The following is a 12,447-nucleotide window of genomic DNA, read 5'->3' on the forward strand; positions in this document are numbered from 1 at the left end:
AAGGCTCTGTCTCAAAAAAAAAAAAAAAAAAAAGACCTTGATCTCTCTGAATTGTTTCCCCATCTGTGAAGCCAGAGGTGTTAAAGTCGTCTCGAGGTCTTGCCAAGAAGAATTAATAAAGCAATGATATTAATAATAGCAACAAGGATAACAAATTTATTGAGTTCTGCTGTGGACCAGGTACTGTTGTAATGAACCGTAAGAGGGAATAACATTTTACGTCTACTTTATAAAAGAGGAAAATGAGACACAGTGGCATGGAAGGCTCCAGGAGAAGGGAGGCATCTGATTAAATTTTGGAGGAAAGACTGAGGCTCGGAGGCCATAGTGAAGAAGACCCACGGTACACAGGGTAAGGCCCGGTGCCAGCGTAACCGCGCAGTACTCGCTGCTGATGTTACCGGAGAGTCGAACACGCCTCCGAACCCGGCAGCCCAACCCCGCCCCCAGCGTGTCCATGGCAACAACCTCTGCACATGCGCTTCTGCACCCGCGCCGGGCTGGGGGTGCCCACCCAAGCCGGACGCCGCCCTGGCGGAAGCAGCCTGGGTGGGTCAGGCGACCCGAGCGCTGGGAGGACTTTTAAAGAGACCTTCCCCACTCGGGCTGTTTCGCCCGCGGGGACTGCTGACGGTGGGGGCTGGGTAGCCTCAGGAGTCGGGATCGAGGAGGTAGAGGACAAGCATGGCAGTGTGAGCCTCCGGAGGTGGCCAGGAGAGATGGGCTGTGTAAATACCTCCCAGGGCAATAACGGAATGAGTGTCCGAGGACCAGTACCTGAGAGGGGACCATGGATCTGCACCTTCTAGGGGTAGGGGGGAACTGGGCTCCACGGAACTAAGTCAAGGCGGTTAAGAGGGATCACAGGCCCAGCTTGAGATAGTTACCCTCTATTTCCACTGTCTGCTCTCAGCATTCTGCCACCTTCCTACCCCATCGGAGTGCTGGGCCATGGCCAGATCTCCCGCGCCCGGTTCAGTGATTGTCCCAGACTGGCACGAGAGCGCCGAGGGTAAGGAGTACCTGGTCTGCATCCTGCGCAAGAACCGCCGGCGGGTGTTTGGTAAGTGCCCCTCTCCTACACTGTTGCTTGTCTCTCCCAGGGGAGAATAATGCCACTTGTTGCTCCCTGGGAGATGAGGGCCTCCTCCACTGCACTCTTCAGGCTTGAGGAATCCCTCCTGGAAGCCCTGTACCTGGGACCCCCAGCCCCAAATCTCCTTAGAGCTAATTCCATCGTCAGAGCCACCAACATGGAAACAGCCGAAACCCTGCCAGCAGCCATTGTCACAAGAGATGCTGTTGGTTGAGCCCTCACCTGGTGCCAGGCCCTCTGCTGGGCACTTTACACAATGGACTCCCATTTAACCTCTCAACAGAACGTTTCCCAGCCTTAGCCAAGATCACGTCCAGTCCTGTAAACACAGGAGAGGCTCTTTCCACACGCTGCTGTCTAAGAAGCCAACTCACTCAGGCAGGACCTGACTTACAGGCCAGAAGAAGGGTCTGGAATCCCCTCAGCTATGAAACGTAGCTCAGGCCAGGAGAAACCGCCAGAAGGCTTACGACCAGAAAATGAGACAGCTGAAGGACCAATATTTGTGAACAATTCACTTCGTTTTGTTTTGTTTATGAGACAGTCTCACTATGTTGCCCTCTGTAGAGCGCTAGGACATCACAGCTCACAGCAATCTCAAATTCTTGTGCTTAAGCGATTCTCTTGCCTCAGCCTCCCAAGTGGCTGAGACTATAGGCGCCTGACTGTTCTTTTTGTTGTGCTTGTCATTGTTGTTTGGCAGGCCCGGGCTGGGTTTGAACCCCTTAGCCCCAGTATATGTAGCCAGTGCTCTAACCACTGAGTTATGGGTGCTGAGCCACTTCTTCGTTTTTTGGTTGTTTTTTTTTTTTTTTTAATAATTAGAAAGGCTCAGTGCCTGTGGCTTAAGCAGCTAGGGTCCCAGTCCCACATACCTGAGCTGGCATGTTCGAATCCAGCCCGGGCCGCCAAACCAACAATGACGGCTGCAACCAACAAAGATGGCTGCAGCCGGGCATTGTAACGGGCGCCTGTGCTCCCAGCTACTTGGGAGGTGGAGGGAGGAGAATCGCATGAGCCCAGGAGTTGGAGGTTGCTGTGAGCTATGATCCTACGGCACCCCCTAATACAGCCATTATCCCTCTAGATCCCACGTAGCTGAGAATACTGGATTTGGGATCACATATACCTAGGCTTGACCCAGGCTCCACCACAGCTGTGTAGCCATGAATAAGTGGAATCTCCCCTCAGATTCTACCTCTGTAAAACCCTTGGGTGGGGAATCTTACTATTAACCCCAGAGGGTTGCTGGGGAAATTAATGTACTGCAGTGAGCAGTGTCTGGCACACAGTAGGTGTTCACTGAAGGTTTTTTATGTCTTGAGTTGTGGTGGGTAGAACACAGTGGAGTGAAGTTAGAGTGATTTTCTGGGCATTACATAGAGCTCACAGACCATGTCATATATGCCACAGACAAGATCAAGTATCAAGTAGCATAACTTCAAGGGATGATAGTGGTGGCGTTGAATTTTTGTAGTGTTTTACTTACCAGCAGATATTTTGGGGGTTTTGTTAACAGCAGGGTATACCCACCTTAGTGTGTCTTCCAGGGGGTGTCATCTAGGCCCCCCCAAAAGGTTGAGAACAGCTGATAAATAAATATCAGCAAACTGACTATAAGAACTTAGGCCAGTCTCTTTGTGTCTCAGGCCTCTGTAAAATGAGGGTGAGCATTGAGAACCATGGATGGTTATTTAGCCCTGATGAAGCCCTTAAAGATTGACGTTGTCGGCTCAGCGCCTATAGCTCAACCAGCTAAGGCGCCAGCCACGTACACCTAAGGTGGCGGGTTCGAATCCCCAGCCCGGACCCACCAAACAACAATGACGGCTGCAACCAAAAAATAGCCGGGCGTTGTGGCAGGCGCCTGTGGTCCCAGCTACTTGGGAGGCGGAGGCAGGAGACTCGCTTGAGCCCAGGAGTTGGAGGTTGCTGTGAGCTGTAATGCCAAGACACTCTACCCAGGGGGACAGCTTGAGGCTCTGTCTCAAAAAAAAAAAAAAAAAAAGATTGACGTTGTCCAGTCCAGATCATGATGGGGCAAGTACAGGGTTGAGCCCATATTATAGTAAGTTTTATGCTGCCATAACAGAATACCAAAGACTACATAATTTATAATGAACAGAATTATTAGCTCATGGTTCTGGAAGCTAGGGAATCCAAACACATGGCACTAGCATCTGATAAGGGCTCTCATGCTCCATCGTCCCATGGCAGAGGCAGAAGTGCAAAAGTGGGTGGGAGTTAGAAAGCAAGAGGGGCAGCTCAGTGCCCATAGCACAGTGGTTATGGCACCAGCCACGTATACCGAAGTTGCCAGGTTCAAACCCAGCCTGGGCCAGCTAACCAACAATGACAACTGCAACAAAAAGAAAATAGCCAGGCATTGTGGCAGATGCCTGTAGTCCCAGCTACTTGGGAGGCCGAGGCAAGAGAATTGCTTGAGCCCAAAAGTTTGAGGTTCCTGTGAGCTGTGACGCCACAGCACTCTACCAAGGGTGACAAAGTAAGACTCTGTCTCTAAAAAAAAAGATAACTGACTCCCAAGATGATATTAATCCATTTATGAGTGTGAAAGCAGAGCCCTTCTGACCTCCCATCTCTTATTAGGCACCCCCAACAATGTTGCATTGGGGATTAAGTTTCTAACACTTGGACTTTGAGGAGTATTTTCTAGCCATAGCACCCTCTGACACCACCTGGCTCTCTTTTTGCCCTAGGGCTGCTTGAGCGGCCAGTGCTGCCCCCACCTGTGGCCATCGACACTGCCAGCTACAAGATCTTTGTGTCTGGGAAGAGTGGTGTGGGCAAGACAGCAATGGTGGCCAAGCTGGCTGGCCTGGAGGTGCCTGTGGTGCACCATGAGACCACTGGTGAGTGCGGCCCCAACCCTTTCCCATCCTGGGAGGGCTTCCCTAGGGTACATGCAAGAACATGGCCCTGGACCACACAAGCAGGGTTGATACCCAGATCCACCACTTAGTGCCTTGCAGAGTCACTTCACCTTTCTGAGCCTACATGGGCTCCTCTGTCCCAAAGGGATGATAGGACCAACCCCATAAAGCCACTGTGGGGTTGATACCAGAGACAGTGGTGGTCACATGCCGGACATCCAGCTGGCACAAGGTAGGTGCTCAAGAAGTGCAAATCTTCCTTTCTTGTTTCTTTCCACTGGATGCTCATAGATCCATCATGTTGCACTATGCCCAGTATCCCGGGACTTTGGATTTCCCTGTATATGTGACAAATGTTTTGTCATACCCAGGACTAACTTCCTGGTATCCAAAGGCTCCTCCAGGCTGGGCCCCTTTTTCCCCATTAAGCTATGAATTCTCCTACATCAGGGTTATGCTTTTCTCATCAGACTGGGAACCCACCAGGGCAGGGATGTACCCCTCCATCCTCTTTCTTCTTGCCCCCCTCACCTTCTCCACATCCACCTCTTCCATGCTGAATGGCTGACCCCCGACTCTCCTCAGGCATCCAGACCACCGTGGTATTTTGGCCAGCCAAGCTGCAGGCCAACGACTGTGTCATCATGTTCCGCTTTGAGTTCTGGGACTGTGGGGAGTCTGCACTCAAAAAGTTCAATCACATGCTCCCGGTGAGCAGTCAGGAGGCCTGGGGGGTGGGTTCTGGGAGGGGCTGCTTGTTCGAGGTGAGCAACTGAGTACAGATGTCTAAGTCAGGCCCACCTTGTGTGCAGGGACCTGAGCTGGGTGCTAGTGAGCCAAGGGTACTGCCTTGGGTGGTATAGAGCTCTAAGCTGGCACTGGGGACTGAGTCCAGCCCATACTCCACCCTACGATGTGCCACTCCCCGCTCAGGGCCTCAGTTTCCTCATCTGTGAAAGGGGGGACTGTTATTGATCCTTCTCAGAGCCCTGCAGCTAACAGGAGGATTCTGGTCCTGTGGGCACATGGTGACATGCGTCTCCGTCCCAGGCTTGCAAGGAAAATGCAGATGCCTTCCTCTTCCTCTTCTCTTTCACCGACCGTGCCTCCTTTGAAGACCTCCCTGGGCAGCTGGCCCGTGTAGCCGGTGAGGCCCCTGGTGTCATCAGGATGGTCATTGGCACCAAGTATCCTTTGAGTGACCCCTTGGTAAGGCACAAGAACAAGGGGACAAGGACCCAGCCTCTGCCTAGCTGTGGGGGCCAGCCCCTGGGCTGTTATATACAGGATACAGTGTGGCTGTACCCCATGTGGTAGGGGTCTTCCATGGGCATGGGACCGCAGGGGGAGGGGAGGCTGGGTCTGGTGGGAGTTGACCAGAGGTGCCCTGCCAGGCTCCTTGACCATCCTCCAGATTTGACCAGTACATGCACACAGATGTGCCAGAGCGTGACCTCACAGCCTTCCGGCAGGCCTGGGAGCTACCCCTACTGCGGGTGAAGAGTGTGCCAGGGCGGCGGCTGGCTGATGGGCGCACGCTGGACGGGCGGGCTGGGCTGGCTGATGTTGCTCATGTGCTCAATGGCCTTGCTGAGCAGCTATGGCACCAGGACCAAGTAGCAGCTGGCCTGCTGCCCAACCCTCCAGAGAATGCCCCTAGGTGAAGAGTGGTGGCATCATGAGTGAGCCCCACTTTCAATCCTTAGATGACCCAGGATGAAGGGCAGGGCCTAGGGCCTAGGGCCTAAGGCTGGTGCAGAAATATTGACCCCATGCTGAGGACTGGCCAGAGGAGGCTGTGGCCTGAGAAGACTCTGGCCCCAGCAACGCTTTCCTTGCAGAACTCCTGGCAATGAGGTGGGGGCACAGCCCCCAGGGCAGGGGTCTCCTCTCTTTCTGCTGCCTTTTCACCTTCAGCAGCACCGTGGAGGGTATCTAGGGAGCTGGGTGCCTCAGCAGGCCTCTGGTCCTCAAGCAGCTTCAATCCAGGCCCTGGATTAGTTGAGGTGAAACCACCTGCTATAACAGATAAACCTGAAATCCACAGAAATGTTTTTCTTGCTCAGGTCTCATCTTGGGAGGATGCAACGGTGGGTGGGGGGCTTTGCTGCAAGCACCCATTCAGAGACCCAGGTCACTCTGGGGCATCAGTGTCCAGTCAGCAGATGGGGACAAGTGGAAGTGGAAGGTCATCTAGGAGGTCTTTGTGCACCACGCCTGGCAGGGGTGCCTCATGTCTGCCCATATCCCAAAGGCTAGCACCTAGCACCAGCCACATGGTCACATGGAGCTATGGGGAGGCTGGGAAATAGTGTGCCTGTGTATGCAGGAGGCAAGGCCTTCCCTCTGCCAAGCCTTGCCAGGTCATGAAGTTCTCAGGCTTGGCTCAGGACAGGGGCCTTGCCAGCCCAGGGATGAATTTCCTGGTATCTGTCATAATTTACTGGGCATCATTAGCATTGTAAAGTTCCACACTGGCAAGTCCATGCTCATGACCCAAGTGAGTGTCCCTTAAAGCAATGGAGGGTGGGAGGACTGTTGTGGACTCAAGATCTGATTTGGACACCCTCAGGTTGCTTCCACTCCTCCACATGGGTGGGCTCCAGGTGACAGCCTGTTGCTCTGCCCAGGCTGGCAACAGTTGCCAATATCAGCAGCACCATGCTGGATGCCACTCCTTCTCTTGGGCCATCTCACCAGATGGGGTGAATGAAGGTAACAGGTTATAGGGCTGTCTTGGTGTCATCTGGGAATAAGGAACCCTAAGTGAGCCTTCAGCTCCAGTCTTGGTGTCCCCAGCCACCCTCAATTGGGTAGCCTCCTCTGGGTAGCCAGGGGCACATGGCTAGCATTAGTGGGTTGGGAACAGGAGCATAGGGGCTGACCCAAAAGAATTCTGGCCAGTCTTCACTTTGGCTAGAGATGCACACAACCCAGACTCTCCACGAAGACACCTTCACATTCAAAGTCTTCAGTTTCCAGTTTTCCAATTTCTGCTCCTTTCCCTTCTACATGGCATTCTTTTTTTTTTTTTTTTTTTTTTTTTGAGACAGTGCCTCAAGCTGTCCCCCTGGGTAGAGTGCCGTGGCATTATAGCTCACAGCAACCTCCAACTCCTGGGCTCAAGCGAGTCTCCTGCCTCCGCCTCCCAAGTAGCTGGGACCACAGGTGCCCGCCACAGCGCCCAGCTATTTTTTGGTTGCAGCCGTCATTGTTGTTTGGCGGGTCCGGGCTGGGGATTCGAACCCGCCACCTTAGGTGTATGTGGCTGGCGCCTTAGCCGGTTGAGCTATAGGCACTGAGCCTCTACATGGCATTCTTCAAGGGCAGGTGAAGACTACTTCCCACCCCTGACCTCAAGGCTGCTGTAGACCAGCAGAGCCTTTGGCTTTCAGGTCTGTCTTTACCCAGGTCTTGCTGTTGGCCTTGAAACTGGTTTTCTTTTTCTTTGAGACAGACTCCAAAGAAGTGCCATGGCCTCAGCCTACCTCATAGCAATCTCAAACTCCTGGGCTCAAGCAATCCTCCTACCTCAGCCTCCTGAGTAGCTGGGACTACAAGGCACCCACCACAGTGCCTAGCTAGCTTTTCTATTTTTATTTTTATTTTATTTTAATTAATTAATTTATTTAGACAGAGTCTCACTCTGTTGCCTGGGTAGGATGCTGTGGCATCATAGCTCACAGCAACCTCAAAGTCCTGAGCATGAGGGATCTTCTTGCTTCAGCCTCCCTAGTAGATGGGACTATAGGTACCCACCACTATGTCTGGCTAGTTTTTCTATTTTTAGTAGAGATGGTCTTACTCAAGCTGGTCTTGAACTCCTGAGCTTAAGAGATCTGCCCCCCTCACCCTCCTAGAGTGCTAGGATTATAGGTGTGAGCCACGAAGCCTGGCCTAGTTTTCTTATTTTTAGTAGAGGCAGGGTCTCACTTTGCTTAGGCTGGTCTCAAACTCCTGATCTCAAGAGATCTTTCCAGCTTGGTCTCTCAGATTGCTAGGATTATAGGCATGAGCCACCAAACCCATCCTTGAAACTGGGTCCTGATTTCCCTGAGTTAGAGTTTTCTCAATTGTAACCTACCAGAAAATCACTGGGAAGAGTGAAAATCTAATCTCTGCATTTGGTCCTCCAGTCGGCCCTCACCGAGTGGTCCCAAGCCTGACAGCGTCAACTCCCAGTGCTGTAGTTTGAGTTTGCCATCATCTTTTGGGGGAGACTTCCTGATGCATACCCTGGGTGGGGTGCTGGGGACACAAAAATGAACCAGAGCTGGTCTCTGCCCCTCAAGAGCTTCCGATCTTTGTTGAGGACAAGTTAGGCATCAGGAATGGTTGGAGTCCATCCAGTAGGTGATGTTATTGTGTAATGCCGTTGCCATTTGGCAGAATGGGAGGGAGGTTCACCATGAGAGCCCATTCACCAGCACAAGATTCCATCTTCCCACTGGTGAGTCATGGGTTGAGCAGGAGATATAGGCCATGTTCTCAGGAGGCCTGAGGAAGTTTTGGGGTGGTGGGCAAGGCGTCCCATCAGCTGTTAGCAGGGTTAGCTCTCAGTGAGGGGGAGGCCAGAGGATCAGGAGCAGAGTAGGAGAGGGGAGCAGCCTGAGCATGAAGTTTAGCTGGAGCTCGGCTCCAGTTAGGGAAGGTGCATTGCCACCAGGGGCAGGTTTGTGGGATAACCTGGTCAGCATGCCACATTGCTCAGCACAAGGAATGAGAAGATTGAGTACCCCTGGGTAGCTGGCTCTTGGGAGAGGGTGGAGGGTCATCACTTTCTCAGGTCTGGTAGGGGCAGGGTTTGCTTGTGGGACTCCAAGGTGGGTGGCAGGAGCAGGTGGCCAGCTCCATGCACTGGTGGGGAGGTGGGCGTCACCCCTAGGCTGCCCCTAAGCCCCAACCAAGTAAGGTATGTTGTGTCCCGTGTGGGGAGGGCTTTTATGTGAGCAAAGCAAGAAAAAAGCCCTGACTGGGATTCAGGAGACAGGGCTGTGGCTCAGCTACCTCATCTGTAAATGGGGATAATAATACTCCCTCACAGAGTTGAAAGGATTATGAGATGTTGAACTGGAAAGAGCTTTGTAAATGGAGGACTTCCTAGTACTATTCTGTGGAGGGAAGGGGATCCCAGAGGCCAAGGATGACCATGTAAAAAGCTCAGAGTTAAGAGCACTAGACTCCAGAGTCCAACAGACTGGGTTTGAACCCTGAGTTTGAATTCCCCAAATCTGAATCAATTTGGGGAGTCTTGGACAAGGTCTCTAGGTCTCTGCTCTTCTGTAAAATGGGAATAATCATGGTGCTTACCTCCCAGGGGTGTTGGGGGAATAGAAATGGCCAGAGGCTATTTTTAAGGCCTAAAGGCAGAAGAGACAGCTGGCAGGGCTGTGGGGGAGCTGCAGAGCTGTGGGAAGGAAGACTCTGAGCCCATGGAGTGCCAGAGCTTATTTGATGAATGCCTGCAGATGGGTGGGCAGAGGCCGGGCCGTGTGAGTGTGTGCCCTGGGCAGGAGAGGGGCTCTTGGGAGATTGGCACAGCAAGGGGAGAGGGCCTCACAGTGCTGCAGTTTGGGTTCATCACCATTTTCATGGTGGCCTTTCCCCTGGTGCCCCTGTTCATTCTGATGAGCAACTGGGTGGAGATCCGACTGAATGCCCACAAGTTCATGTGCGAGCACCGGCAACCAGTAGCTGAGTGGCACAGGGCACCAGGATCTGGCTGCTCCTCCTTGAGGCCATGGTCCACCTTTTGGTTATGGTGAATGAGAGCTCGGTAGAGGAGGGGAATACAGGGTCTGGGAAATGGAGGTCAGAGACTGGGGAAGGGGGCTCAGGACTAGGGAAATAGGGAGCTGGCACTGGAAATCAGAGTCAGAGGTTGGAAAACAGGGAGCAGAGTGCTAGGATTCTGGCCACAGGGTCATCCTGTCGCGGGAGTGGGTTTGGATCCGAGTAGGGCTGAGTTGGGTATTGGGCCCTGAACGCCCTCCCGCCCTGCAGACTTTCCTCATCACCTTCACCTCGGACCTTCTGCCGAGTCTCCTGTACCTGGCAACTTCTACCTGGCCCAGGGCAACCACACGCCTTGCAGGTGCAGGCCAGAGCGGAGAGCGGTGGGAGGGACCAAGCGCTGAGCTCTAGTGGGCGGGACCTGGAGGGAGGGGCGGGACCATGGGGAGGGTGGTGTCCTGAGTGAGGGTGGGGCGGGGCCTAGCTGGAAGGGCGGTAGGCTTAGTCTGGGGGCAGGTGACTGCGCAGAGCCGGCCGGGGTGAGTGCTGAAGCGGTTAGGGTAGAGTTCTAGGGGCGAGAGTGCGGGGCTGGGAGTCGGGAGAGCCTCTCTGGACCCGCAAGGCAAGTGAAAGTCCTTTTGCGACGCTCACGGGAACCTCACCCTTTTCTACTGGAAGCTACTGGCTTCATCATCATCTTCAGTCCTGGACAGACCCGGTTTAAGTTCACTCTCTGCAGTGGAATGGCTGGAAACGGGGGGGATATAATATAAGAGGATCTACTTTGCACTTGCACAGGGCCTAGAACACTGTGAAGTCCTATCACTGATATTAATATTATTATTATCTCTTGGCAAGAGACCTGGCGAAAGGAGAGGAAGCACTCTCCCTTCAGCTTTAAGACCCTCTTTCCCTAGCCCTGCCTCTAACAGAGTTCTTTTTGTTACAGGATTCGAATCATACCAATCCTACCTCTGTGTCTTTGGGCAAATGACAATTTCTTTATGTTTCAGTTTCTTCACATGTAAATTGAGGATAAAATTATATTATGCCCATCTCAATAGAGTTCTTGTGAGAATTAAATGAATTACTGTCCGGAAAACCCTCAGAGTAGTGCTCCATAAATTAAGATTGCTAAGGCAATTATTCTTTCTCTAGCCTCCCTCCTCTGCAGCACGTAGTGTTCTTCCCGCGCCTCATCGCCTGGCTTATGCCCATGAGCCCAGCCACCCTGGCTATCAAGAAAAAGCGCGAGCACTACCTGGCCAAGCAGGCGCGGGCTGACAACCCGGAGGTGCTATTTTCCGTCTCCTAGACTGGAAGACTCGGGCCCGGCCGCTCACTAAATTGACCCACACCGCTTGAGCCGCCCTCAGGCCTTAGATCAGCCCTCTCTGTAGTCCTGCCCTCTGGTGTGTCCAGCTTCCGGTAGTTTCTACCTAGTCCCGCCCTTCAAGCCCCGCCCACACCACGCCCCCTTTGTTTCATTAAATCCGCGCGCCTCTGGGGAGGGCTCTGCTCTAGCGGCCCAGTCTAATGAGCGTGGCCAATCCTTTCTCTCTGTTTGTTGCAGCAGGGGGTGCTGTCCTGGGAGGCCAGGATGCAGTAGGCGAGTGAGGCAGGACTAGCCTTACAGGACCTTAGGAATTCCCAGGATGCGCCTTTGATTGGAGACTGGAGTCCTCTGGCTTCCTGCTAGGTGTCTGGGCAGTGCTCCAAAGCTGGCCAGGGAGCTGGCATGAGAAGATTGGAGCTCTCTGAAGATCTCAGTCCTCCCTTGTTTCCATCTCCACGTTCTCTGCCTCCTGTTCTCTGTGCAAGGCTGGCAAAAAACCTGTCTCTGTGCCTCAGCCTGCCACCTCTCCATGGCAGCCTGGTCCCCAACTATCCTATGCACATCATGGTATTTGGGGACCAGGCGGGTGGGAACCTCACTATGTGATGATGCTCTGGGCAGCTGAGGTGCATATTAGGGAGCAGAAGGACCCTAATTACTCTGGACTAGATGATCATCATGTGGCAGCTAAAGGAACTACTTTTGGGGGAGAATTCCCTGGGGTCTGGACCCTGGAGGCTCATAAAGCCTGCCTGTGGCATCATAGCTCACAGCAACCTCAAACTCTTGAGCTTGAGCAATCCTCTTGCCTCAGCTTCCTGGGTAGCTGGGCCTACAGGTGTGCACCACTATACCTGACTAATTTTTCTGGTTTTAGTAGAGATGAGATCCTGTTCTTACTCAGGTTGGTCTCAAACTCCTGAGCTCAAGCAATCCTCTTGCCTCAGCCTCCCATAGTCCTGGGGTTACAGGCATGAGCCACCTCGCCCTGCGTAATGAAAGGGATTAATTAGAGTAGCTGAGTCACCTCCTAGCAGATTGTTGCACATGACACCTGATTCTACGGAAAGCTTCTTGAGGCAGTACCAGGCAGTGGTTAAGGACACAGGTTGGTGGTGGGGTCAGACAGGCTTTGATTTCAATACTACTTCTGCCCCTTGTCAGCTGTGTGACTTTGGGCAAGTTATTTAATCCCTAAAATGAGGGATTTGACAGCCCAAGAGGACACTAGAGAGGTCCCTCACTGCAATCCTATTATTAACTATTGCCCCTTATATCATCCAATCCCTGTCCTCATTTTTTAAAGACAGGATTAAAGGCTCGGCGCCTATGGCTCAACCGGCTAAGGCGCCAGCCACATACACCTAAGGTGGCGGGTTCGAATCCCC

The 12,447-nt window shown here is 52.9% G+C and overlaps 1 protein-coding gene across 1 annotated transcript; it reads left to right on the plus strand.

Moving 5' to 3' along the window:
• The first annotated feature begins 587 nt into the window (after positions 1 to 587).
• Positions 588 to 6,024, plus strand: RSG1 (REM2 and RAB like small GTPase 1). The gene is made up of 6 exons (XM_012801510.1): positions 588 to 633; positions 914 to 1,063; positions 3,817 to 3,969; positions 4,576 to 4,700; positions 5,041 to 5,177; positions 5,405 to 6,024. The coding sequence occupies exons 2-6, from the start codon at positions 952 to 954 to the stop codon at positions 5,652 to 5,654; spliced, it is 777 nt and encodes a 258-aa protein (XP_012656964.1). The 5' UTR covers positions 588 to 633; positions 914 to 951; the 3' UTR covers positions 5,655 to 6,024.
• Positions 6,025 to 12,447: the final 6,423 nt, after the last annotated feature.

The sequence above is a fragment of the Otolemur garnettii genome, unplaced genomic scaffold, assembly GCF_000181295.1.
Source record: "Otolemur garnettii isolate 467f Iridium unplaced genomic scaffold, OtoGar3 scaffold00009, whole genome shotgun sequence".
Taxonomy (NCBI): Eukaryota; Metazoa; Chordata; class Mammalia; order Primates; family Galagidae; genus Otolemur; species Otolemur garnettii.